Source organism: Microcaecilia unicolor, chromosome 10, assembly GCF_901765095.1.
Source record: "Microcaecilia unicolor chromosome 10, aMicUni1.1, whole genome shotgun sequence".
NCBI lineage: Eukaryota > Metazoa > Chordata > Amphibia > Gymnophiona > Siphonopidae > Microcaecilia > Microcaecilia unicolor.
The window spans coordinates 5,971,873-5,998,318 of NC_044040.1; the positions used below are offsets into that span (position 1 = coordinate 5,971,873).

The 26,446-nt window shown below is 46.4% G+C and overlaps 1 protein-coding gene across 1 annotated transcript; it reads right to left on the reverse strand.

Moving 5' to 3' along the window:
* Nucleotides 1-383: 383 nt before the first annotated feature.
* Nucleotides 384-26,446, reverse strand: LOC115478988 (protein MCM10 homolog). The gene is made up of 13 exons (XM_030216690.1): nucleotides 26,429-26,446; nucleotides 24,867-24,983; nucleotides 21,788-21,969; nucleotides 19,684-19,781; nucleotides 12,723-12,836; nucleotides 11,882-11,999; nucleotides 11,540-11,765; nucleotides 8,659-8,800; nucleotides 6,153-6,271; nucleotides 5,495-5,608; nucleotides 2,835-2,980; nucleotides 1,864-1,906; nucleotides 384-882 (listed from the first exon to the last, which is right to left on the reverse strand). The coding sequence occupies exons 1-13, from the start codon at nucleotides 26,444-26,446 to the stop codon at nucleotides 799-801; spliced, it is 1,521 nt and encodes a 506-aa protein (XP_030072550.1). The 3' UTR covers nucleotides 384-798.

Consider the following 26,446-nt stretch of genomic DNA (forward strand, 5'->3'; position numbering starts at 1 on the left):
TTCGGTTTTGCTGGCGGGGGACCCCAATCCCCGCCAGCCGACGTCCTCTTTGTCCTGTAGTGAAAAAAGTCTTTGTTCTTCTGTTGCATGCTGACAACGTCAGACTCAGAGAACCTGCATGCAACAGAAGAACAAAGACTTTTTTCACTACAGGACAAAGAGGACGTCGGCTGGCAGGGATTGGGGTCCCCTGCCAGCAAAACCGAAGGTTGGGAGGGTTCGCGGGGAGGGGGGGGTCGAGAGGACGGGAGGTTGTCAAAAGTGGCGGTGGGTCAGCAATGGGGGGGGAGGGGGGGGGGTGGCGGCGCCGGGGTAGGGGGGGGCTAAAATGTGCCCCCTCACCTCGGGCGCTGGAACCTCCCCCCCCCCCCCAAAGTCTGGCTACATCCCTGTTAAGAAGTGCAGTGAAGGAACCGGAAATGCAATTCTCAGTGAACCCAGGACATCAGAACATTCAAGTCTTGCTCCTTCCAGAATAGTCTAACCCCCAGCCTCCACAGCCATCCCCTCACTTTGACTCAGATTCCACGATAAGAAGAAAACCCAAAATACCTCGATTTAAGATCTTTAAGCTCCACCCCAGGAAGTGATTTGGTTTAAAAGGCCGTGTGTCCTGCATTGGGAAGCTAAGCCGATGGGAGGCGAGAGATTTGGGAATCACCTTCACAACTCATTTTCCATCAGGGGTTTTTGATTCTTTTTGCAACTTAAAACATAACTAAAATATCTGATGATTTTTTTTTTCCATTAAAAGTGAGGTACTGTGTTGTAAAAAAAAAAAAAAAAATCCAAAAGTGATTATTTGAGACTGTTGAGAAATTTAGAATGTTCTTCTCCTCTTGGCAGAAGAGTTTCCCCTCCGATCTTTGGGCCTGTCCTCTCCTAAAAAAAGGATCAAACAGAAGAACAGCAGGAAGTCAGAAGCCGGGTCTCATCTTCACAGCCCCAACCTCTTAAATGGCTACACTCAAAGCTTGAAACCAGAAAACCTCAGAGCCTCATGGGCTGATGATCAGAAGCAAACGCGGGCGCTAGAGGCTGTTAGCGCCATACTAGCGCCTGCGTTTGTTACCGCTCCCTTATATGGTGTGAAGTCCCTCCCAGCGCATCTCAGGATACTTAAGGTAAGGGGGGTGGGGAAGGGCCAGGTGGGGGGAATTGACCACAGCCCACTGGGCCACCAGGGACATCTCAGGAATGCTGGGGAGGGGTTAGGGGGCTGGAGACCCATCGGATCTCCAAGGGGTCGGTCACTCACTGAGCCACCAGGGACATCTGAGGGATGTTGGGGGGGGGGGAGGGGGGCAGGCGGACCTCTGGCCCCCGTTTCACCTGGCTGGCGCGGAGGTAGTTGGGGTCTGGTGGTCCCATGGACCTCCAGCTCATGTGTTTGAAAAGCCCAGACCTGTCAAACAAGTGCAGGATGATTGCAATTATCTCTGATCATAGGTACGATAAAGCTCTGCGAGATTCCAGTGCTATTTTGATCATCTGCCCATCAGTGAATTTTAATGTGATGTAGAGAGGCTAGCACGCAAAGACAGCGGGCAGATACACTGCTCCACACATTGTACTTATCACAGGCATTACAACTAAGAGAGAGAACCCAGAAGAAATCAGGTATCTAATGGAGAAATGACACCCATTCAATCGGGCAGAAGTGCGGGACATAACTGCTGGCTTTGCTCTCCCTGTTCCCACATATGTTTTAGCCTCAAAAGGGAGATTCTTTAAAAGGCTACAATCTCTCCGGTATTAAAACATGCACAGGAAATGGGGGAAGGGATTATCCTAAGTCCCATCCTGAAGTCTTAAATGTGTGTGTGAGAGGGAGGGAGAGGAGGAGGAGGAAAAGCAGCTTACCTTCAGCATTCCATCCCGGTGCCATTTGTAGAGTCCGCAGGTGCTAGAAAAGGAAAAGTGGGTTATTGTGTGTTACGTCACACTTTCATCTAAAATCTAATACTATTTATTTATTTATTGCACTTGTATCCCACATTTTCCCACCTATTTGCAGGCTCAATGTGGCTTACAAAGGTCTGTTATGGCAGTGCCATAACAGGGAAGAAATACAATTGGTGTTGCAAAGAGATAAAAGAAGACAAGAGGATCAGGTTATGCAGTTATAGAGTGAGACATTCTGAATAAAGGCGTATAAAGGTTGTGTTCAAGCAGTTAAGGGTTCTCGTGGTAGGCTTTGTTAAAGAGATGGGTTTTCAAAGCTTTGTGGAAGTTGTTTAATTTGTGGATCATTTTCAGGTGAGTTGGTAGTGCATTCCACATCTTCGTAGTCATGTAGGAAAAGTTGGACGCATGTGTGAGTTTGTATTTGACCCCTTTACAGCTGGGGAAGTGTAGGTTGAGAAAGGTGCGGGAAGATCGTTTAGCATTTCTGGGTGGAAGGTCCACTAGGTCTAGCATGTATGTCGGGGCATCTCCATGAATGATTTTATGAACAATCGTGCATATCTTGAACATGGTACGTTCTTTCAGTGGGAGCCAGTGTAGGTTCCCCAAAGTCACCAGAGCCGTGCCGGGTTCTTGCTGACCACACTGCCTGACGCAGGGAATCTGCTCTCCCGCATAGATTTATAAGTCATTTATAAGGATACATGAAAACAAAAATGTCTGTGGTTAAGCTCTAATATTCTGCAAAATATTTAAAGGGATAACTGCTGCATGAAAAGCAGGAACTGGTGAAATGTAACATTTACTTCATTGGAGGGCGGGGGAATACAACAAGACAGATTGACATTACTGGGTCTGAAGTTTTACCATTAAATTGTCGTGTTAAAAAGAATGAAAAGTAAAAGGTTTCCACAGTGCTGCCCTACCTGCAGTGCTTTCTGGGCAGTCTGTCCAGGGAGATGGTTCGATTCCCGCACGGACACTTGAAGAAGCGCTTCACTGCGTCATGCCAGTGGAAATCATGATTCTCGCTCACACACGTCTCCAGGGGCTTGAAGTGGGTATAGTTACACTGCCACACACAGAAAAAAAACCCTTTAGCACCAATTAGAAGTTGAAGGCTTCTGTGCCACTTCCAGCATCAGCAGCTGTACCCTCCCTCCCATCAAGTGAGGCCACCAAGTGTTATGTCTGAAAGGAACAAAGCTCTCCTTTGTGTTCGGTCTCTCTGATGGATCAGCTGGCCTGAACACACTCTCTCCATACGCTTCCAGTGCTCCTCAAATTTTCCCTCTTGCAGCTACGACACATTACCCAAGAAAGCAGAGGGCTAACAACAGCCCTGTGTTCTGGGCTGCACATCACATCACATGAAGTGTTACAGCAGAACTGCACTGAAAGCCAAGTGGCTACCTGCTGCTCCTTTGTAATTCTAACTCTACTGGAATGAGGGCTGGAAACCCTGGTTTGCAACTGATTCTTCCCCATTTTATATCCTTCACCCTCCCCCTCCCCCCACCAACATATCTAGTTTTATTACTGCAGCAATTGTCCTGGGCAAGAAACTATGCAATCCTAACCCCCCAGGGCTCTTCTCAGAATAGAGAGTTGCACGGGGATAGAAATCTTACCCATTCCCACCCATCCCCGTAAGAATTTAACCCGTCCCCACAAGAATTTAACCTGTCCCTACTCAGTCCTGCAAGAATTTAGCGGTACATAAAAAAAATTCTGGTTGGCTCTTTGTGTCTCTCTCTGGGTTCGAGCCGTAGCACTGCAGGCAAGGAAGGAACGGAAGTTGGAACTTGCAACACTCTGGGGCGCACATGTAAGGCTCATCTCCGATTCGCTGGCACTGTGTGCCGAGAGGTCGCTACATGCACACGCCAGTAGGTCAGGTGACATCTGATGCTCATGCCTGTGTCAGAGCTGAGGTCTGCGCATCAGCCCAGGAGCAGAGAGGATTAATATTAACATAGTAAGTGACGGCAGCTAAACACCTGAACGGTCCATCCAGTCTGCCCAATAGTCACACTCATTATCAATTCAAGATTAAATCAAAAATTAACGTGATATTATATACTTGATTTTGGTCTCTCTTTGGCGTTTCTGGGACATAGGCTGTAGAAGTACGCCCGGCCCTATCCTTACGTTCCAAACTGCTGGAGTTGCCGTGGAAGCCCACTCCAGCCTATCTTGTCTTCTTATTTGCAGGACACAGACCGTAAAAGTCTATCTAGCACTGTCCTCATATTCCAGCCACTAAAGTTGCTGTCTAAGCCCTTTCCAGCCCATCCTAAACCAGATTGCCATATATGAGACAGACATTACAAGTCTGCCTGGTATCGGCCCTAGTTCATCACAGCCGGAATCGCAATCTAAGCGTTCACTCAACAACATCCACACACGTGTTGACATTGTAAGTAGTCTACTATGCCATACTTTGTATTGTTATTTGAATATTTTTACTGCTGTAATTGCCTAAATCCTAATAAATAAATAAATATATAAAATTTAGTTTAGGTTTTTTATAACTTCCATTTTCCTGTTCATCCCACGCCTTTTTGAATTCCATCACCATGTGTGTCTCTTACCACCTCCTTAATGGAAGACTTTCCGCATCTGTGCTGTTAAAGCGAGGAGGAGGAGACAGCACTCAAAGAACCTGGTACTCGGTAGGTGAGAGGCTGGCACAAGTGCAGTGTACACTTCCACGGGATCCCGCAGGAACTGCTTCCGTCCCCACGGGACAGATCTTTTGTTTGCCAGGTCACCCGAGGCTGCTCTGTGTGTGCGTTTTTTTTTTTTTTTTGGGGGGGGGGGGGGGGGGGGGGAGGGTTACGGCCCAAAATGCAGGAGCAGCTGTGGTGCTTAGGTCCCTGGTAACAGCACTAAACGAGTTGAGAGGGGACGTAAAACAGAGGAGAAACCCCTGGGGAACTTATGAATGAAGGCAAATGTTTATTTCTTATATACCACCTGCAAGCCTGAAAGCTACTGAAGCAGTGCAGTGTCAGGTTCAAAAGGTATTTTCCTGTTCCTGGAGGGCTCAAGATCTAAGTCTGTATCTGAGGCAACGCTCCAATTGAAATGGAAACCCGATGGAGCAAGATGGTACTTAACAGCAAGAGTAAAGGTGACGTTTATAGAAACTCACTGAGAAAGGAGAAGTTTGCTGAACTATCCGCTGCCTGATTTACATCTGCAGCTTCTCTCGTCTGACTGGGCACTATACAAGCTCAGTGTGGCTCATCCACAAAGCTTGACAGAAACAGAGTTTTTGTGTCACTTGTCCGTCTCACCCCTTGTTCCCAACACCTGAGGATAAAGTCCCGCCTAGGCTCTTTCCTCCCACAATGGTGAATCTGCTAGATTCAGAGTGCCAGGCCTCTTTTTTTCCCTGTATCCATTCCTCCCCCCTTCCCTGGTTTAATTAATCTGCAATAGCAAACCCTCTGCTAGTCAATTAAATGGTAAATCCTGCCAGCTGTGGCACGCTGCCCTCTCAGACGAGCATGCCAGGCTGCTCCATGAACACCCTCTTTGCTCAGTGTGTCCAGTGCCCCCAGACTCGGACTCAACTCACTGTTTTACATGTCACTGCTCTGCATTTCTGCTCTCTGATGTTCCTCATTTTTTCCTCCATCTGTTCTTTTATCACCAGAGGTTCAAAGTAGCGCTCATGCATCTCAGCTTCTGCCTGCACACGATGAGAATGACAAAGTCTTAGCAGCAAGATGGTCATTTAAAGCAAGAACTCACAATTTACAGAAAGAAGGCCCTGCTTTAACAGGCCAGACTAAAGCTTCCTCTTGGATGACCTTGTCAAAGCACCTGTATATAATATATAAACCGCTTTGATTTAACCACAGGAAGGTGGTATATCAAATCCCATCCCCTTATTTGGCCTTAATCATGGGATCACAGCCGCATAAAGATTGGGAAGCACCGACCTAAGGTCAATTAAGCCCAGCATCCTGTCTCAGATTGTGTCCAGTGGGATGCCAAGGAGTAGATCCACTTCTTATGGTTCATACCCAGAGATGAGCAGGTATGAACTATCAGATCCTCTCCTCCAGTGACAAGCCCAAAGCTGGCTATTCATAAAGGAGAGACATTTCATCCCATATTCATATCATTTTGGTTGCCCTCCTCTGTAGCTTTTCTAATTCTGCTATATCTTTTTTGAGATGAGGCAATCACAACAGCTCAGGTCATTGCTACAAATCACCAACATCTCTCACTTCTTTCAGTACATCCACGTGCTTGGATTTAGCATTCAAGAGTTCCTGAAACTCCACAGACTGCAGGTAGGCCAGCTGCTCTCGTCTCTTCTTCACCACTGGAGTCTGCTCATCCTGTACTAAAGGACAAGAGGAAACAAAGCTCAATCTAAGAGAAAGAAAAGCTTAAGCCAGGATTAATCTACAGATATATAAGACAGAGCAGCCTAAGGCTGTAAGATTGTGATCTCAAATTGAACCTACCAATAAGTGGGAAAATGAAGGATAAAAATGCAAACCCCCCCCCCCCCAAAAAAAAACACCCTTGAAATGACAGCACCGTAGAATTGGTCAGAGCACCACAAGAGTGGGAACAACCACAAAATGCTGAAACAGGATGAATAACCAGAACCAGTGCTGGGCAGACTTATACGGTCTGTGCCAGAGCCGGTGACGGGAGGCGGGGATGGTGCTGGGCAGACTTATACGGTCTGTGCCAGAGCCGGTGATGGGAGGCGGGGCTGGTGGTTGGGAGGCGGGGATGGTGCTGGGCAGACTTATACGGTCTGTGCCAGAGCCGGTGGTGGGAGGCGGGGATAGTGCTGGGCAGACTTATACGGTCTGTGCCAGAGCCGGTGGTGGGAGACGGGACTGGTGGTTGGGAGGCGGGGATAGTGCTGGGCAGACTTATACGGTCTGTGCCCTGAAGACCACAGGTACAAATCAAGGTAAGGTACACAAAAAGTAGCACATATGAGTTTATCTTGTTGGGCAGACTGGCTGGACCATGTAGGTCTTTTTCTGCCGTCATCTACTATGTTACTATGTTACTTTATTCAAAACGGTGAAGACCAAACAAATAGTGGACCCAACACGGGCAGTGCTTCAGCTTTTAGGCCTTCCTCAGGGGTCACCAAGCAGCAATGGTAATACTGCCAATGTAATCCCGCTCTGGAGAAACCTTAAGACCAGCAACGGTAGCGCAATGTTTGCCAACAAGCAGCTTTAAGGATACCGCAAACCAGTCAGTTATCTACCTCTGACGTACTGAAATAAAAATGCTTTACCAAGCACCACAGGATTAGCAGTAACAAATATTGGATTAAGCACACTCTACAACATGCCCCACTGATACCCCACTATCTCAATCACAGGTATTATATTTCTGCCAACAAACATCGGATTTGTTTTAAGCAATCAGTGACACCAAAGCAAACTTCTCAAGTCACAGCCAACTTTGTTGGTAGAAGAGCAGAAGCAGTGCAAGGGTATTTAGTGCTCCGAATCTTCAGCCTTCTGCTCCCCCCCCCCCCCCAAAGCCCCTAGGTACCCTCTTGAGATTTTGATCAACTCAACAATCAGGATCACCTCAATGCCACACGTCCCAGACCAAACCTAGAAAAATGCATAATACAGGATGATGCCTCTTGAATTTGTGGCTGTCAGGACTATTGCTTTGCTTTGATTGCAGATGACCTTTGCTTCCTCCCCTCAAAGCTGCTGCCCCCTAGGCGAAGGCCTAGTCTTGTAGTAGAGACAACTCAACTGAGGGCTTGGTGAGAATGTTTAACATTGTTCAGATTCTACAGGTGAGCAACAGAAGAATGCCTTGAGTTTTACAGCGAGAAGGAACATAGGGACCCTTTTACTAAGGTGCGTAGGCAAATTGGAACTAACGCCCAGCTACCGTATGCCCCGGGCAGTAATTTCATTTTTGATGCGCGTCCACAACATGCGGTAGAAAATATTTTCTACCGCGTGGCGCTTACCCGGCGGTAATCGTCAGTTTACGTGCGTTGACACTTATCGCCCGGTTAGCACATGAGACCTTACCACTAAGTCAATGGGTGGCGGTAAAGTCTCAGGCCGAAAATGGATGTGTATTCGTTTTAATTTGCCGCATGTCCATTTTCGACCACAAAAAAAAAAAAAAAAGGCCTTTTTCCCAGGCACGATCAAAAATGGACCTGTGCGCATCCAAAACATGCGTCTACACCAGTGCAGGCCATTTTTCGGCATGCCTTAGTAAAAGCACCCCATATTGTTTTAAGATAATGTGCCATGTTTTTATTGCAAGAGTTTTATTGTAACAGATCAGGGCAGGAAAAAAGACCAATCAACCCCTTAATCTACCCGGTTATTCCTGACCATACTGCTAAAGATACGCCTCAGCTGCCAACCACGTGTCCTCTTCCTTAACCTGGACAGATTTTTGTCATCTTTCTCTTTTGTACTCCACCTCTTGGGCAGATTTAATTTAAATTAATTGTACTTTTATAACCTGCTTCAACCATTGTTATAGCGCCTTGCTTTGTCAGACTGATGCTCCGTCAAGCCCCGGGAGTTGGGTTGTTTTGACAAAGAGTATGCAGAATTAAAATACTATATGCCGAGTCTTTAATTTTGGGATGAATTCTGAAATACTTCAAAGAAAGGTAGGTGTTTTAACAAATGAAAAGGTTTTGGAAGTGTTACGAGGTTGACAAGGCACAGATGCTAATGTTTTACGGTCCAATCCCAGGCTTACCTTGTGGGGCCAGAATATTTTTCTCAACAATTTGGCCCACCTTCAGGGTATCAAAAGGACTAGCTCGCTTGCGTTTTATGCTGTTGGGGTCCATCTTTGCAAGGATCTGCCCCTTTAATCGCAGTTTGTCAACAGCCAATAACTAGACACAAAGATAAAAATACATCCGTGTTCAGTTTTGATCATAAAAATCAGCCTGCAAGAGAACAGCCGAGTTTTCCAAAGTCAACATCCTACTTACTCAATAGCAAATCAATTTATTTTATTTTGAAGTATTTTGATTTGCACTTTTTTTTTTTAGCTGTAGTTCAAGGTGAGGTACATTAAGGGACAGTAGGTATTTTTCTGTCCCCTGAGGGCTCACAATCATTTTACCTGAGGTGACGGAGGGTTAAGTGACTTGAACAAGGACACAGAGTGCATCAGTGGAATTTAAACTGGACTCCTCTGGTTCTGAACTCGTTCTAACCATTAGGCTACCCTTCCACTGAAAATAATCACCAAAATGGAGAATATGGGGGTGGGGGGGGGAAACACATCTGAACAGACTTCTGGAAAGAGTCTTCTGTAGTTTACTTGATTTGATTAACTTAATTGAAATTTTCTGACCTCAATGGTTTGGATAAAGGATTTGGAAGCTAGAACATGTTATGGAGGGAAATTCATTAGTTAGTTTTCTCAACTTCAATTCTAATATCTGCTACCCGGTTCAGAATTGGTTTCAACTTCAACATCGCATTTTAACTGAATTTAAATCTCTCAGTTCTTGCAGACAGACATCAGACTTATTAAAATGCTGTAAAACTGAGTATGGCCAATGGACATACTACTTCCTTGTTTTACCAGATCTTGCGTTCTAAGAAATACACTCTTAAAAAAAAAGATATACTACACAACTTTGGTATAATGAAACTACCTGGTCTGGTAATGATGATGGATGGTATAACTTCTCCGAGCTACAACTTCTACGAGTCTGATGCAATCACTTCATTTCTTATTTCATAAAGCTATTATTGGTTTCAATTTGCCGTTTTCAAGTTTTCCTCTTTCGTTGTATTTATGTTTATACTTGTACATTTTACTATTGCTATGCAGTTAATAAATCCCAATAAAAAAATTGTTTGCTTTTATTAAAATCAATCAATATAAATAAAACATGGAAAAGAAAATAAGATGATACCTTTTTTATTTTCCATGTTTTATTTTGTTTTATTTCTATTGATTACCTTTAAAAGTGGACTAACACGGCTACCACACCTCTCTAATTAAAATCAATAAAATTGAACTAAAAAAACAAACAAAAACTTATTTGATCACCTTTCCTCAAAAAAAGATAAAGTGATGTACAATTTCAATAAAATAAATTAAAAGAGTAAAGGAATGCCAGGTTTAAAAAAAGAAAAGCGAAGGAAGAGTGAGGAAAGAAAGGGAGGCTGAAGGGCTAGTGGATCCCAGGAGGGCCATTGGGACCTAAATGAATAGAGAAGGCCTTTTCAAACGTTCCTTGTGCTGGCTTATAGTTTAATGGCAGGACCACGAATCCAGGAGAGGATGGCGCCACTTGGAAACACCTCAGCAAGGACAGATGCGTATGCACCCAGGCTTTTAAACGGTCAAAGCAATAGCATAGTATAGGGGTAATCTATAAGGGCCGCCTGCGATGCACCTACTTTACAGAATACTAATCTAAAATACCCCCAAATTCTAGGCAAGATCACTTACACCAGCTAAACCGCTTGACAGTAGCGCAGTACAAGTCACTTAAAGTTAAGCGCTGGGGTGCTGCGGGCTAAGTGCGAATTCTATAGTAGCAACTGCGCACACAGTTGCTGTTAAAGTGCCAATTAACTATCTCCAATAATCGTTAGTGTCAATTAGCAGCTAATTTGTCAATTAAGCAACTGTAAGTACACGCTAAGCGTAAAACTGTGGCGTGTAAGATTAGAGAAGGAGGGGCTTGTGTAATTGCTTGCACCCAGATTCTAAAATACTATAGGTGGGTTCTTTAGCAATCTACATGCGTAAATGGGCACAGTGCCCACACTCCAGTCATGTGAAAGTACGTGCCATTGTATTTACAGAAGGGTGAGTATCCAGAAAATGGACATTTACACTCTATGCCTGGAACAATCTTCCTTTACCCATACGCCTTGCCCCCTCCCTACCCATCTTCAAATCTCTGCTTAAAACTCACCTCTTTAATGCTGCCTTCGGCACCTAACCGCTTGAGAAATATAGAATGCCCCAATCTTTCCGCCCTATCAGATTAACTGTTCACTTGTCCTCTAGATTGTACTTGTCTTTAGATTGTTCTCTTGTCTTTTAGATTGTAAGCTCTTTGAGCAGGGACTGTCCTTCTATGTTTAAATTGTACAGCGCTGCGTAATCCTAGTAGCGCTTTAGAAATGTTAGTAGTTAGTTAGTTAGCGAGTGAATTCCAGTCTTCTATTTTACGTGCATTAAAGAACTGGTTTCCCAAGTCCAGTCCTGGAGTACCCAACCCCCTTGCCAGTTAGGTTTTCAGGATATCCACAATGAATATGCATGAACTTGATTTGCATGCACTGCCTCCATTACACGCAAATCTCTTTCAAGCATATTCATTGTGGATATCCTGAAAACCTGACTGGCAAGGGGGTGGGTACTCCAGGACTGGACTTGGGAAACACTGGATTAAAAAGGAAGGCACTTCATGTATTCTGGATTATAACAGCGGAAAATGCAGTCCCAGCCACAGGGAGGGAAGGAGCCGGACACCAAGAGATAGGCATCTGATTATCTGGCTGCCACTGCACTAACCATTAGGCCACTCCTCCCACTTTCTTCTCAACAAGCACTTGCTACCCTTCAGTTTCAAAAGATTTAAAAAAAAGACGCTCACCTTTTTGGCTTCTTCTGAGTTGCTTAATTTCAGTGCCGGAGGCAGAGAACTATCATAAAAGAGCACATCCTCATCATTGGAGAACCCTCGGCCAAGTTTGGGTGTCTGTGGTGCCGATACCTCCTGCCCCTTAGGGAATTCAGCCCCAGGCCTTGAGGACTGAGGAACAGGCTGTCCCAGGGCAGACAGACCAGTGAATTCCACATTCTCTTGGCTTTGAAGGAACCTTAAAAGAAAAAAAAACAAATAACCCTAAGACCAAAACCAGAAGAGGTCATGCTTCTCAATATCCAGTACTGAAGGTTACATCAGCAGCTCTTCAACAGATGGAGGGGCTCTTACCGCCTCTGAATCTCCTCTGTTCTTTTCCTTCTGGCATCCAGCATTTGCTGTTTCTGTTGTTTAAGCAGCACAGAGGCCGATATTGACTGAAAAGCAGGCCCAGACTTCCCTACAGCCCCTGAAACACACACACGATAGATGTTCAAACAGAAAATGAGAAATTCAGAGATCTGAGAGTGCTAAATACAATTCAGGGTCACATAGGCAAAGTTAAGCCTGAGCCCACCCGTGTCAAGTTCAATTTGAATTAATTCTAGTTTCTAAGCCTGGGCCCAGTTGTAATATTCTAAAAAACCAGTGAATGACGATTCACTCCTCTTCCTCCAGGTCAGATTCCCTGTACCAAACCCATCCCATGTACTCTTAAAATCCTCCCTGACTAATCTGTGCCAAGGCTGAACTGCTCTCCATTAGAAAGCCCCTGAGCAGTGTTGCCTGTATGCTGAGCGGGAGTCCTCCACCGACAGTCCTGCCAGTGGGGGGTGCTATTTCACTGTTACAGTGAGGGACAGGCAAGTTCTGCAGGACTCCAGGGAAACCTGTCTATCCCTAGTGGTTGAAAACACAATGTTAAAGCACCACCCCCTACTGGTAGCAATGCTGTCGGGAGGACACCCGCTCAGTGCCCCTCCCCCACTGCAGAATAAGCTCTTTACACTTTGCTCCCAGAGGAGAGAAGACCATTAACAACCCCAGCATTAAGGATTATCCTTTACACATCTCGGTGCTGCTATCACTTCACTGTCCTCACCACCAGGTGGGACACATACTTTGGAAATGATCCGGGAACGGAGATTGAAATTTCTAGCGTTTTTCACTCGCTTCAGCAAGGAAGATGTACCTGGTGCTGTAGACTTGGTGAGGTGCTTTTTAAGGTTTAGAGCTCCAGGGGTTGGCAGCTCCATCAGCCCCTTGAATTCTTCTGAACACTGTAAGTCCCTTCTGCTCCCTGCAGCTGGAAGACCACAGACAAGAGTCAGCGGGTGGAAAATCAAAGGACTAGTTCAGTTTCTAAGCTTTTAAATCTAATTTTCAGTCCAAGAGTTGCAAATTGCTGAACTGGCACATTTCATTCCTGGCATGATGTCTGGAGGAAAGTTACACCACCTCACTCCAGTGTCCTATGTATCCAGTGCAGAAATGTTATAGACAAAAGATGCCAAATGGCTTGGTAACTAGAAATCCACCTGCACCTAATTTCAGCTCTGGAAAGGATGTTTTATATTCCACATGCTGCCATTTACTGGTTAGACAGACACTAACGAGATAAAGGGAAAGGGAAATGGGACTTGATATACCGCCTTTCTGTGGTTTTTTGCAACTACATTCAAAGCAGTTTACATATATTCAGGTACTTATTCAGGGGCAATGGAGGGTTAAGTGACTTTCCCAGAGTCACAAGGAGCTGCAGTGGGAATCGAACTCAGTTCCCCAGGATCAAAGTCCACTGCACTAACCACTAGGCTACTCCTCCACTCATTCCACCAATAAGAGCCAACCTCATCAGTGATGTCACAATGGCTTGATTGCCCGATACTTGGCTCACTTCTGATATTGTGATGTCATAAGGGAAATGGGGCTTGATATGGTGAAATTAGATCTTACCTGCTAATTTTCTTTCCTCTAGACCCTCCAGACCGGTCAAGACGCTTGGGTTATGCACGCCTACCAGCAGAGGGAGACTGAGAACACAAAAACTGAACCTAGCATAAGCCAGCAGCCAACCCCCAAGCAGCCAGTAAATCCTTAACAAAGCAAAACGCAACCAATGAAAAAACCTAAACTATAACCCCGAAAGGTCAAAGAACCCTGTACTCAGAAACAATTCTTGGTAACGTGCTTCAAATAACCGAACGCCACAGCGTTGCGGTCCTTCTCTGAAACCCAGAGGAAAACAATGGAACTTCAGAAACCCAAAGCTCCTAATTTAGAGTCCTATCAGCAATAGCAACATAGAAATGTCCATATCAATCATCTCTCAAGCACACTAGGACAAAGCACCAGAAATATACACAGCGGGAGGGTTCTTGACCGGTCTGGAGGGTCTAGAGGAAAGAAAATTAGCAGGTAAGATCTAATTTCACCTTCCTCAGCGACCCTCCAGACCGGTCAAGACGCTTGGGCAGTACCAAAGCAGTAAACATCTAAGGGCGGGAACTTTGCACCCCAGAAGTCAACACTGCCTCCCCAAAACTGGCATCCTGCCTGGCCTGCACATCAATTCTATAATGCTTCACAAATGAATGCAGCGAGGACCAGACCGCCGCCCTGCAAATATCCTGCGGCGGCACTAAACCACTCTCTGCCCAGGAAGCAGCTACTCCCCTGGTCGAGTGCGCCTTTAGTAACTCTGGCACCCTACGTCCCTTGAGCAAATACGCAGAAGAAACTGCTTCTTTCAACCATCTGGAAATTGTTACCTTAGAAGCCGCAGCTCCCTTCTTAGGTCCTCCATACAACACAAACAATCTATCCGAAGACCGAAACTCTCGCGTCCTGACTAAATAAGACCGCAAAACTCGACGAACATCCAGCTTAGCCAAACGGCGCTGAGAAGAATCTCCGAGCCTATCTCCCAGAACCGGTAAAGAAATGTCCTGATTCACATGAAAGGAAGAGACCACCTTAGGCAAAAAAGACGGGACCGGCCTCAACGACACCTTCTCCTTAGAAAAGGTCAGAAAGGGCGCCCGACAAGACAACGCCTGCAACTCCGAAACTCGCCGAGCCGACGTAATAGCCACTAAGAACACTGTCTTCAAAGTCAAATCCTTCCAAGTACTTGTAACCAAAGGCTCAAAGGGCGGTCCCACCAAAACCTCCAAGACCAAGTTCAAATCCCACGGCGGAACCACCGGACGAAGAGGAGGACGGATCAACTTCACCGCTCGCAAAAACCGAACCACATCGGGAGCAGATGCCAAGGAAACCCCCCGGATCCTACCCCGGAAACAAGCCAAGGCCGCAATCTGCACCTTCAAAGAAGAAAGAGCTAGACCTCTGTCCACCCCATCCTGCAAAAACTCTAACACCTGCGGAAGAGACGAGTTCCAAGGCGAATAAGAACGATCCCTACACCAGTTCTCAAAAATCCGCCACACCCGCACATAAGCAAAGGACGTGGACTGTTTACGAGACTGCAACATAGTCTCAATTACTCTAGCTGAAAACCCTTTCTTCTTCAACCTGTCCCTTTCAAGAGCCAGGCCGTAAGCGAGAATGGAACCGGGTCGGGCATTACGATAGGACCCTGCAACAACACCACCGACCCGTCCAACCTCAGGGGACCCTTGATTGCCAACCGCACTAGATCGCCGAACCACGGACGACGTGGCCAATACGGAGCCACGAGTATCACCGTGCCGACGTATCGCTCTATTCTTTGAACTACGCGCCCCACTAGAGGCCAAGGAGGGAACACATACAACAGTTGCCGCGGTGGCCACGGAAGCACCAGCGCGTCGATCCCCTCGGACCGAGGGTCCCGCCTCCGACTGAAGAACCTGGGCACTTGAGCATTGCTGGCTGTTGCCATAAGATCTACCACCGGCAGTCCCCACTCCATCACCAGCCGATGAAACAGCGGACGATGCAGCGACCACTCTCCTGGATCCAGAGTGTGCCTGCTCAGAAAGTCCGCCTGGAGATTGTCCACTCCGGCCACATGACCTGCGGAGAGACTCTGCAGATGAAGCTCCGCCCACTGCATCAACTCTGCCGTCTCCTCGGCTACATCGCGACTCTTTGTGCCCCCCTGATGGTTTATGTAAGCTACCGCCGTGGCATTGTCGGACAGAACTCGAACTGCCTTCCCGGCGAGAAGATACTGCAGGGCCTGCAACGCCAACCGGACCGCCCGAGTCTCGAGCCGATTGATTGACCAAAGGGCCTCGTCCGGTGACCAGAGACCCTGTGCCACCTGCCCCAGACAATGTGCTCCCCAGCCTGCCAGACTGGCATCTGTGGTCACCACAATCCAATCCGGAGAATCCAAGGGCATCCCTCTCTCCAGATTCGGAGTATGAAGCCACCACCGCAGACTGGATCGCACCGCCTCCGGCAAGAATAGTCTGACCTCCAAACTCTGAGACTGCGGCGACCAACGATCCAACAGCGCTGACTGCAACTGCCTCATGTGAGCTCTGGCCCACGGCACCACCTCTATCGATGCCGCCATCAGCCCCAAAATCTGAAGATACCCGTGAGCTGACGGGGACCGCTTGGCAGAAAACTGACGGATCAGCCCCTGAATCTTGGCAATCCGAACGGGCGGCAGAAACACCAGGCCCCGCACCGTATCGAAACGAACCCCCAGATATTCTAGGGATTGGGACGGAACCAGATGACTCTTGACACTGTTCACCACCCAGCCGAGCGACTCCAAAACAGATACTACCTTCGCTGTTGCTTCCACACTCTCCTGATAGGATTTGGCTCGAATCAGCCAATCGTCGAGATATGGGTGAACCAATACTCCTTGCTGCCTCAAAGCCGCCGCCACTACCACCATAACCTTGGAAAAAGTACGCGGCGCCGTAGCCAGTCCGAACGGTAGAGCACAAAACTGAAAGTGATGTCCTAGAACCGCAAAGCGAAGAAACCGGTGATGCGCCTTCCGAATGGGAATATGCAGATAAGCTTCCGTCAGATCCAGAGAAGTGAGAAATTCTCCCGACTGAACCGCTACTATGACCGACCGCAACGTTTCCATGCGAAACGAGGGAACCTTCAACGCCCCGTTGACTCGTTTTAGATCTAAAATAGGCCGGAAGGAATCCTCCTTTTTGGGAACCACAAAATAAATCGAATAACAGCCGGTCCCTCTCTCTGAAACCGGCACCGGAACTACCGCCCCTAAATCTATCAACCGCCGGAGAGTCTGCCGAATTGCCCCGGCCTTGAGCCGAGAGCGGCAAGGGGAGGCTACAAAGAAATCTGGCAGAAACTCTTCGAACTCCAAGGCGTACCCGTCTCGCACCACTTCGAGGACCCACTGGTCTGTCGTGATATGGGCCCACCTCTGATAAAACTGACTCAACCGAGCACCTACTCGCACCAGAGGCTGGACCCGCAAACCTTCATTGGGAAGTACGACCGGAGGACAGAGCTCCCCCCGAGACCTCGCGTCCTCCTCGACGACCCCCACGAAAGGGCTGAGTACGCTGAAAATATCTGCCTCTAAACGGCGCACTAAACCTACCTGGCCTATAGCGCCGGGCATCCTTCAAACGAGCACGCCCTGACATGCCGCGACCCCCTCCTCTAGGTCGCAATTCCGGCAACCGCGGAATCTTAGCCTCCCCAAGACCACGCACCAATTTATCCAACTCTTCTCCAAAAAGCATGGACCCTTTAAAGGGAAGCGAACACAACTTGGATTTAGAAGCCGCATCCGCAGTCCATCCACGAAGCCACAGGGCCCGACGAGCTCCAACCACCAAAGCCATATTCTTCGCCGAAGCCCTCAACAAATCATAACTAGCATCTGCCAGAAAGGAAGATCCCATCTCCAACTTGGCTAACTCCTGCACCACGGCAGCCCTGTCTAGCGCGGGACCATCCAGAAGCTTTTCAGCCCAACGGAAACACGCCCGAGCCACCAGACCTCCACATAGAGCGGCTTGCAGAGACAAGGCCGAGAGATCAAAACTTCGCCGAACAAAAGACTCCAACTTCCTATCCTGAGGGTCTCTGAGGGCAGTCCCCCCATCAACCGGGATGGCAGTAGCTTTGGTGACTGCCGTCACCACCGCATCCACTGTAGGAGATTTAAAAGAATCCCTATCTTCTTGGGGAATAGGATAAAGTCTCGCCATCGCTTTAACCACCCGACAGGCTAAATCTGGAGAGGACCACTCCTGTAAGATCATATCCCTCAGATCCTGATTCATAGGGAAAGAACGAGAAGCCTTACGAATACCCTTAACCAAAGGGTCTATCTGCTTAACCTCCGCTACAACAGGCTCAGGAGCCTCAAACCTAAGCGTAGACATCACTTGATCAATGAGCTCCGGAAGCTCATCCCTAGGAAAAATCCTTACCACCGAGGAATCCTCCCCTGGGAAGGACCCCTCCTCTTCAGGATCCATGTCTAAAGGGAACTCATCACCCAATCCACTACCCTCATCTTCCGAGGGAGGGAAAGACAAAAAATCAGGGTCCTCCCCATAATCTAACCGTGGGCGCTTGACCCCCAAAGGAGCTGCCCCCTTCTGTACCTCCGGCTGAGAAGCACCTGCCTGCCAGGCCTGAAACATCGACCAGACAAACTCCGGTGGAAATCCCATGGCCCCCGAAGGCCCTGGAGAGCACCCAACATTCTGTCCCGGGCCCTCCACCACCTGCTGGGCCGGGATCGCCAGCGGAGCCGAATCCAAGATGGCGGCGGTTCCCGCCAAAATCGGGACCGCCGTCACCGCACCAGAACCTGATACAGACCCCGAGAGGCCCTTACTGCTGCCCGAAACCTCAGCAGCCAAAACCGGAGGGGAAGAGAGAGAGTGCTTAGGCTCACCGCAAAACTTGCACGAAGCTCCGGGCGTTTCAATCCCCCGACGCGCGCAGGAACGGCAACGAGCCGCTTTTCCCGCCGACATCGCTAAAATTTAAAGCGGTACACACACAAACCGCCAAAATCGCCCCAGCTCTACTCCCTTCCTCAAAACCACACTAAAACCCTTGTCAGCCCCCAAAAAGAGAAACAACAAAATTTTCTGATGCAGACCAGCACTGTCTGCTGCTTACTTTCCTTTTTTTTTTTTTTTTTTCTCTCACACACACAGCAAACAGCCCAGTTGCTATATACTGACAAGGGCTAAGGCTCTCAAGGTTCCTGTAGCACAGGAGCCGAGGCACCAGGCTGCCTTCACACAAGGTACAGCAGGGGCAAAACCCGGACACGGGTGTAAAACCCCTAGGGGAACAGGGAGCCCCACCGGACCCGCTTCCCCGAAGCACAAATTCTAAGTACAGGGTATAAAAATCAGACTCTCTAATCCTACCAGACCAGACTGACTGCTCAGGCTGCACATCTACCCTCTGCTGGAGACTGAGATTTACTGGCTGCTTGGGGGTTGGCTGCTGGCTTATGCTAGGTTCAGTTTTTGTGTTCTCAGTCTCCCTCTGCTGGTAGGCGTGCATAACCCAAGCGTCTTGACCGGTCTGGAGGGTCGCTGAGGAAACTGCCTTTCTGTGGTATTTTGCATCTACATTCAAAGCGGTTTACATATATTCAGGTACTTATTTTGTACCAGGGGCAATGGAGGGTTAAGTGACTTGCCCAGAGTCACAAGGAGCTGCAGTGGGAATTGAACTCAGTTCCCCAGGATCAAAGTCCACTGCACTAACCACTAGGCTACTCCTCACTCATTCCACCAATAAGAGCCAACCTCATCAGTGATGTCACAATGGCTTGATTGCCAGATACAGTTCCCCAGGATCAAAGTTCACTGCACTAACCACTAGGCTACTCCTCACTCATTCCACCAATAAGAGCCAACCTCATCAGTGATGTCACAATGGCTTGATTGCCCGATACTTGGCTCACTTCTGATATTGTGATGTCATAAGGGAAAGGGGGAAAGGGAAATGGGACTTGACATACTGCCTTTCTGAGGTATTTTGCATCTACATTCAAAGCGGTTTACATATATTCTGGTACTTATTTTGTACCAGGGGCAACTAAAGAAACTTTAGTGACTTTTTTTTATCTATTGCAAAACATGCAAGACTAAATAATACTCTGGCTAACTTGATGCATCATTTTATCTAACTTGACTATTTTTGAATAAAGTAGAAATTACCAATTTTCTGTTTGGTTAAAAGCGCAGCGGCCTCTGCTCCTCTCACCACCAGATTCGTCAGTGTCGTCTGAACGGCTTTCTTAGGAGCTGCAGCTCCACTGCAAGGAGAGACACCCTAAAATATTACAGTGCACTGAGGAGTAAGGGGAAATCAGTACAGGTTCTGTCTACTTCGTCATAAAACCTAGAGGGACAGATTTAAAGATCTCAATACGTATACTCTGGAAGAAAGACGGAAGAGGGGAGATATGATAGACACATTTAAATACCTATACGGCATAAATGCACAGGAGGGGAGTCTCTTTCAATTGAAAGGAAGCTCTGGAACGAGGGGTATAGGATGAAGGTGAAAAGGGATAGACCCAGTAGTAACCTGAGGACATACTTCTTTACAGAAAGGGTGGTGAATTCGTGGAACGGCCTCCCAGTGGAGACGAAAACAGTATCCGACTTCAAGAGAGCTGCGACAAGTAAATAGGATCTCTCAGGGAGTGAAAAGGAGAGTAGACGGCATGGATGGGCAGACTAGATTTATCTGCCTTTATTTTTCTCTGTTTCTCACTCCAGTGAACAGAAATATAGAACATTCCCCAAGTTTCTCTCTGCCCCACCCCCCACACAGGTACACCCGTGCATACAAAAACAGTGCAGAAAATCTTCCCTCCACCCTCCTCCCCAACATACAACTCCTTTCGCACTACATGTCAATCAAACCCAGGCTGATACAGAAGCCCCTCAGCTCAACTGAAAACCATGCCATAAAAGCATCAGGAAGGGACCATGCTAGTTCGATAGCATGCCCCTAGTGGATAACTTTGAGCACTGCAGAATGTGCCTGCAAATCTTCACTGGGTGGACCACTGGTGCCCCCCTGTAGGTCTGTCCCAGCTTCCTCTGCCCTGAACGGACTGTCCTTGGAGAGGAACCTAGTTCACTGGGACAATGAGGGAGTATTCCCCCCTCCACTTGGATGACTGTCAGTTTCATGTTTCACCACCCAACACTCCACTTCACAGGAGTGGAACTGGCTTCCAGACCTGATTCTGGAGCTGTACAGGCCATACTCCTGCTGTGCTCCCTTGTACCTTCTACTACTTCTACTTATCATTTCTATAGTGCTACTAGACGTACGCAGCGCTGTATGCTTGAACATGAAGAGACAGTCCCTGCTCGACATAGCTTACAATCTAATTAGGCCAGACAAACAGGACAAACAAGAGATAAGGGAATATTAAAGTGAGGAGGTGAAGAGCTTCCGCCTGCAGCAGTCTTCTCACTAATCTTTGCCTTCAAGAATCGCCCATCTGTGCCAGGACAAGTCACCGGTGTTGCTTAGACTGCCTGACTCAGCCCTTAAACACATTCTTCTTTTCTTAAGCTTTGAGCCAGCACTCCAAAGAATGTACCTTTGTACCGTTCCCAAAAGCAGAGGAGGACAGCAGGTATCATAGCCACACACTCCTAAAGGACTGGAAGAAAGAAGGGATCTAGCACCACTGGGGGCTCTATGGATCAGCCTTGGTCAATTTTAGCCCTATTTTTGTACCTTTAACCCCCCCCCCCCTTTTTTTTTAAACCCTTTAGGTCTAGTCCTATCACTGAAAGAGCATCTGTAGTTTAGATACATTCAAAAGATATTGGTACTTCAGGCGAGGTTAAGACTGCATAGGTACCTCATATCTACCATCTGCTGCAGATTAAGAAATACCGGCTAGCTGTGCTCTGTCTCCATCTGCTGGTAGAAGAGGATAAACCCACACGTGTCGACTAGTCTGTAGGGATGAAGAGGAACGCAATATTATGTGCTTCCCAAGCAGCTGTGGGAATAGATTAAGGGTGAGCTGCAGGCTGTGATACTGGCAGAACTGTGCTGACAGATGGGTGCCCCTACCTGTGCTCAAAGCTTTTTCCTAAAGGTCAACTGGGAAAAAATGCAAAAATCCCAGGTCTAAGAAGAAGACTAAAATCAAGCAGTCTTTCTATAACAATTTATATCCTGTATAAAAGTGTAAGCCCTGGACAGAAGCAAAGCAATGAAAACACAAAACCTGATGAACTTCAGACACACTCAAACCTCTTCAAAAATGTGAGGCTGGTTACTTACAGAGAGGCTGCGTAAGCCATGGAAGACACACCTCCATAGTGAAAACCTTCCTGGCACAGCCGAGCCTTCAGGCTGTTCCTCTTTGGAGCACGGCTGGAGTAACTTGACTGAAGATCCGCTCGCTTGGCACTAAGCTTCTTATACTGTGCTCGCACATGGAACTGACAATATTCGCAGTCCCCCTGTGAGGAGAAAGCCAATGACAGGCAAGTGAGAATTCTGTATCCTGAGCCAATCAAATCCTCAGTACACAAATCAGCTGCTCGTCCGTGATTGCTAGCCAGGGAAAGGAAAGACTTTCATGACCCTATCAAAGGAAACAATACAGTCAACTTTAAATCAGAGACAAAACTGACGTTAGCTATTATATATCAATGATTTTCCATTTAGTAGGAAACTTCCAAGGTGCTGGATCAGAAGAAACCCAAAACATAGAACTATCTGACCCCTTTAGTCAAATTTCTGCATTATCTGGGTATTCTGTTTAGAGCAAATACTTTATGTTCCATTTGCGCTGCACGATGGAGCGGCATCTGCAAAAGCCGTTACGGTCTTCCCTCAAGTCACGCATTGGCCATTTCTTAGTGGTTTCAATCAATTTTAAGAAAATGGAAGCTAAGATGATTTGTGGGAATCCTAATTATACTTAGACTAGGTCTTTCATTAGCAGAGCATGAAGTGGTTCTGAAGACAGAGGAGAGATACTTGGGAATTGTTTTGAATGCCCCTCCTTCCCAAAAACTGCAGATTCAAAAAGTTAGACTGCCTTTTTAAGTTTGAGAGTAATTAGGCACATGAAACAGGTTTTGGACTACTACTACTACCGGACGTACGCAGCGCTTCACACTTGAACATGGAGAGACAGTCCCTGCTCGATAGAGCTTGGAAATAGAGAACTTTCAAAATGGTGATGCAACCTGTCATTCTTCCATTTTAGACTATTGTAATAAGAAAGAAAAAAAGCAAATAGAGAGGGCAATACAGCAATAAAGTACTCCTGTTGTCCTAGTCTTGAAGGCCCAGTGTTGCTTTTTTCGTTTGTAGACTATTGTAATAGCCAATATTTGGGATTTATGGGATATATTTTTGGAATTCTTTATAGGCTGCCCAGAATGCAGCTGCAAAAGGTTTTATGTAGCCTGAAGAAGTCTAGATGTTATCACTCCTACAGTCCCAATGCTCCACTGGTTACCTGGGAGGTATACAGATGAAGAAAACCCCAAAGAAAAGGGGTCCAAGCACCTTCTAGAGGGAAAAAGCAAAAATAAACAGAGAGCAAGGTGGAAGTGGGACCGTACCAAGTAACCAAGGCTGATCATGGGTAGAAAGTATCCAAAAGTTTATTTGCCAGTGGTAAATCTGACCCAATAAAAAGGACCCAACACTGGAGAGCCTTCCTCAGGGGTCAAGTCCTTCAAATCAATAAACTCCAGAGTTGTATAAACATGTAATACAACGTACTCCTGTAATGATGGAATCACTTTGGAGAAAGCGCTACTGCTAGAGTGTAAAGTACGTTGTATTGGGTATTATTAGGAAAGGTATGGAAAACAGGTGTGAGGATGTTATAATGCCGTTGTATCGTTCCATGGTGCAACTGCACCTTGAGTATTGTGTCCAATTCTGGTCGCCGCATCTCAAGAAACATATAGTGGAATTGGAAGAGGTGCAGCAAAGGGCGACTAAAATGATAGCGGGGATGAGACGACTTTCCTATGAAGACAGACTAAGGAGGCTAGGGCTTTTCAGCTTGGAGAAGAGACGGCTGAGGGGAGACATGATAGAGGTATATAAAATAATGAGTGGAGTGGAACAGGTGGATGTGAAGCGTCTGTTCACGCTTTCCAAAAATACTAGGACTAGGGGGCATGCGATGAAACTACAGTGTAGTAAATTTAAAACAAATCGGAGAAAATATTTCTTCACCCAACGCATAATTAAACTCTGGAATTCGTTGCCGGAGAACGTGGTGAAGGCGGTTAGCTTGGCAGAGTTTAAAAAGGGGTTGGACGGTTTCCTAAAGGACAAGTCCATAGACCGCTACTAAATGGACTTGGGAAAAATCCACAGTTTCAGGAATAACATGTATACAATGTTTGTACGTTTGGGAAGCTTGTCAGGTGCCCTTGACCTGGATTGGCCGCTGTTGGGGCCAGGATGCTGGGCTCGATGGGCCTTTGGTCTTTTCCCAGTATGGCATTACTTATGTACTTATGTATTACATGTTTATACAACTCTGTAGAATTATTAATAGGTAGGGTTCTTGCGGCTTGAATGAGAGAAATTAGTGCTACTGTTGTATGGCAAGTTCGCTACATGAGTGGGGATTTTATTCAGGTTTGGCATTATTTCACAATGTGCTCGGTAGTGGAAAAGTTGTGTTATTACTCAGATATGAAAATCTGAACATTTTTTGTAAGGTGAGTTCCACTGAAAAAATGTCCTAGTTCTGCTCTACAGCTGTTTGTGGATGCAAAATATTTACATTCAGTTCATAAGAACTGTTATACATTATGTCAGACCAAAGATCCGCGAGAGTCACGTGTGCAATGTGTCACATATGCGAGCACTGTCTTTCAGGTAAGTCCAGATGGAAAAAAAAAGGTTGACGATCACTGGTGAAGAGGGGTGGAATCAACGTTAGCTGCCAGGCACAAATCTTTGGAAGCCTCTCCGATTTTCACTTCTGCTGTGTATAAGGGACACAAAAGCTTTAAAGCAAACATGCCCGATTCATAGATTGATTTTATTAATGATATTGGTCACGAGACTGTGGTTAGATGGGATTCTGAATCAGGAGCTGCTGGTTTCAGCCACAGACTAACCAAAATTTTCCGTAGTGCAACCTGAAAATTGGAGCATTCATGAAATTCGGAACCTCTACACAGCACGACAAAGCAAAGCATCTTCCATTAATGCTCTGCTCCGCAGGACATGCTAACGCACCGATCAGCTGGATTCCTTACACCTTGGTAATGTTACGGTACTTTTTTCCACCTTACAGTAAACATGAGCCCTGGGCTTATCATGGTCAGACAGGACAATCCCCAAATTCATGAAATTCTAGTGAGAGACTGACCAGATTGACAATCTGTGTGCAGGGATCACCATTCTTCTTCCTGGCTTTACAGTTTCCCATATCCAAGGCCTCACCCATAATTAAGATCTTCTGGGGGTGATCAATGGACAAGCAAACCTAGAGATAGACAGATCTTATTAAAAAGAGAAATAAAATAATACCAGCAGCTTATCAGGGACATACAGTGCTTCCAGCTAAAAGCCACATGGCTGCAGAGTAGAGCAGCATCAGAGGCCACTCATATTTTCCTCTTGAATCGCTAGTTAGTTATAGAGAACTAAAGTCAGCAGGTAAGCACAGATAAAAATTACAATGAAAGAATGATGGGACATGGAGAAATCAGGTCTTAGCTGGTAATTTTCTTTCCTAGAGTCCTACCAGACCAGTTCAGAACATATGGGTTTGTGCCCATTAACCAGCAGATGGAGACAGAGAACAAAGATTTGTGAGCCCTGCCCTATAAGAACCCGACGCAGCCTGAGGCCTTCAGAATTTCAAATGATGAAGCAATGGAGACAAGTACGATCTTTTACCAATTTGAACTGAAAAAAAAAAATAAAAAACAAAACCCAAAAACCCACAGTTCATATGTAAACCTATGAGAAAATTTCTGTGTGGAAATGACAGCCAATAAACAGAAGCTTGCAATCAGAGAAGAAATTAGTCTTCCATAAATAGTAATAACTAAAACATCAATAGCGTAATCAGGTGGGACAGGACCGGTCTGGTAGGATTTAAAAAAGAAAATTATGATATAAAACTAAATTTAACCTTCCTTCTTGTCTTTACCAGACCAGTCCAGAACCTGTGGGATGTTGCAAAACAATCCTTAATATCAGTGGGAAATGGAAGCCCGTGCCCGAAGGACTTGAGCTCCAAACACACTGCCTCCGCATGCACTCCCACATCTAATCTGTAATGCTTAGCAAACGAGTGAAGAGACAACCGTGTGGCCACTCTACAAATATCAATTGGAGCTTCTGCACACAATTCGCCCGACAGGCTGCCATTCTCCTGGTACAATGAGCTCTTAATCCATCCTCCTTTTGAATGTTTAGAAAGGGCAACACTGAAGGACCTCACTCTCAAAATAGTGTTACTCCTAGCTATCACTTCAGCATGCAGAATTTTACAGCATTTTCTTGTAGACATCCATTTCCCACAGAGGTTTTTTTTGGTTTGCTTTTTTAAATTAGGACAGTTTATACTAAAGGAGTATATCAATGTCATATGAAGCAGGACCTTGTTCTACCATCGTTCCATAGATGAACTGTGGAGAGGAGTCTAAATACTTAAATTTACTAGATATTCGTTGAACTTATTAAATATCTAGAAGAAACTAAAGAATTACAGAGGTTGGATAGATTGATCCACAAAAGGGAGCTGCAGCTTTTAAGGCTACTATTGCTCATTGGCTTAGGGAGATGATTTCTTCCGCCAACCAGCGTCTGATTCGTAAACGATGCCCAGAAGAAACAGCTACAGCCATACCCCTTGCAAACGTTCTGACAAAGTCATACAGCATCTGCTATATATACACCAGGTTTGGTTGATTTGATTACCTGCTTAGGGTCAGCCAT

What these genes read in the sequence shown, in the direction of transcription:
- LOC115478988 (XM_030216690.1), bottom strand. An exon ending in ACAGAGGAGATTCAGAGGCG is followed by an intron (nt 11,766 to 11,881) that starts GTAAGAGCCCCT and finishes TTTTCTTTTAAG; the next exon opens with GTTCCTTCAAAGCCAAGAGA. An exon ending in AAATATTCTGGCCCCACAAG is followed by an intron (nt 6,272 to 8,658) that starts GTAAGCCTGGGA and finishes CTTGTCCTTTAG; the next exon opens with TACAGGATGAGCAGACTCCA.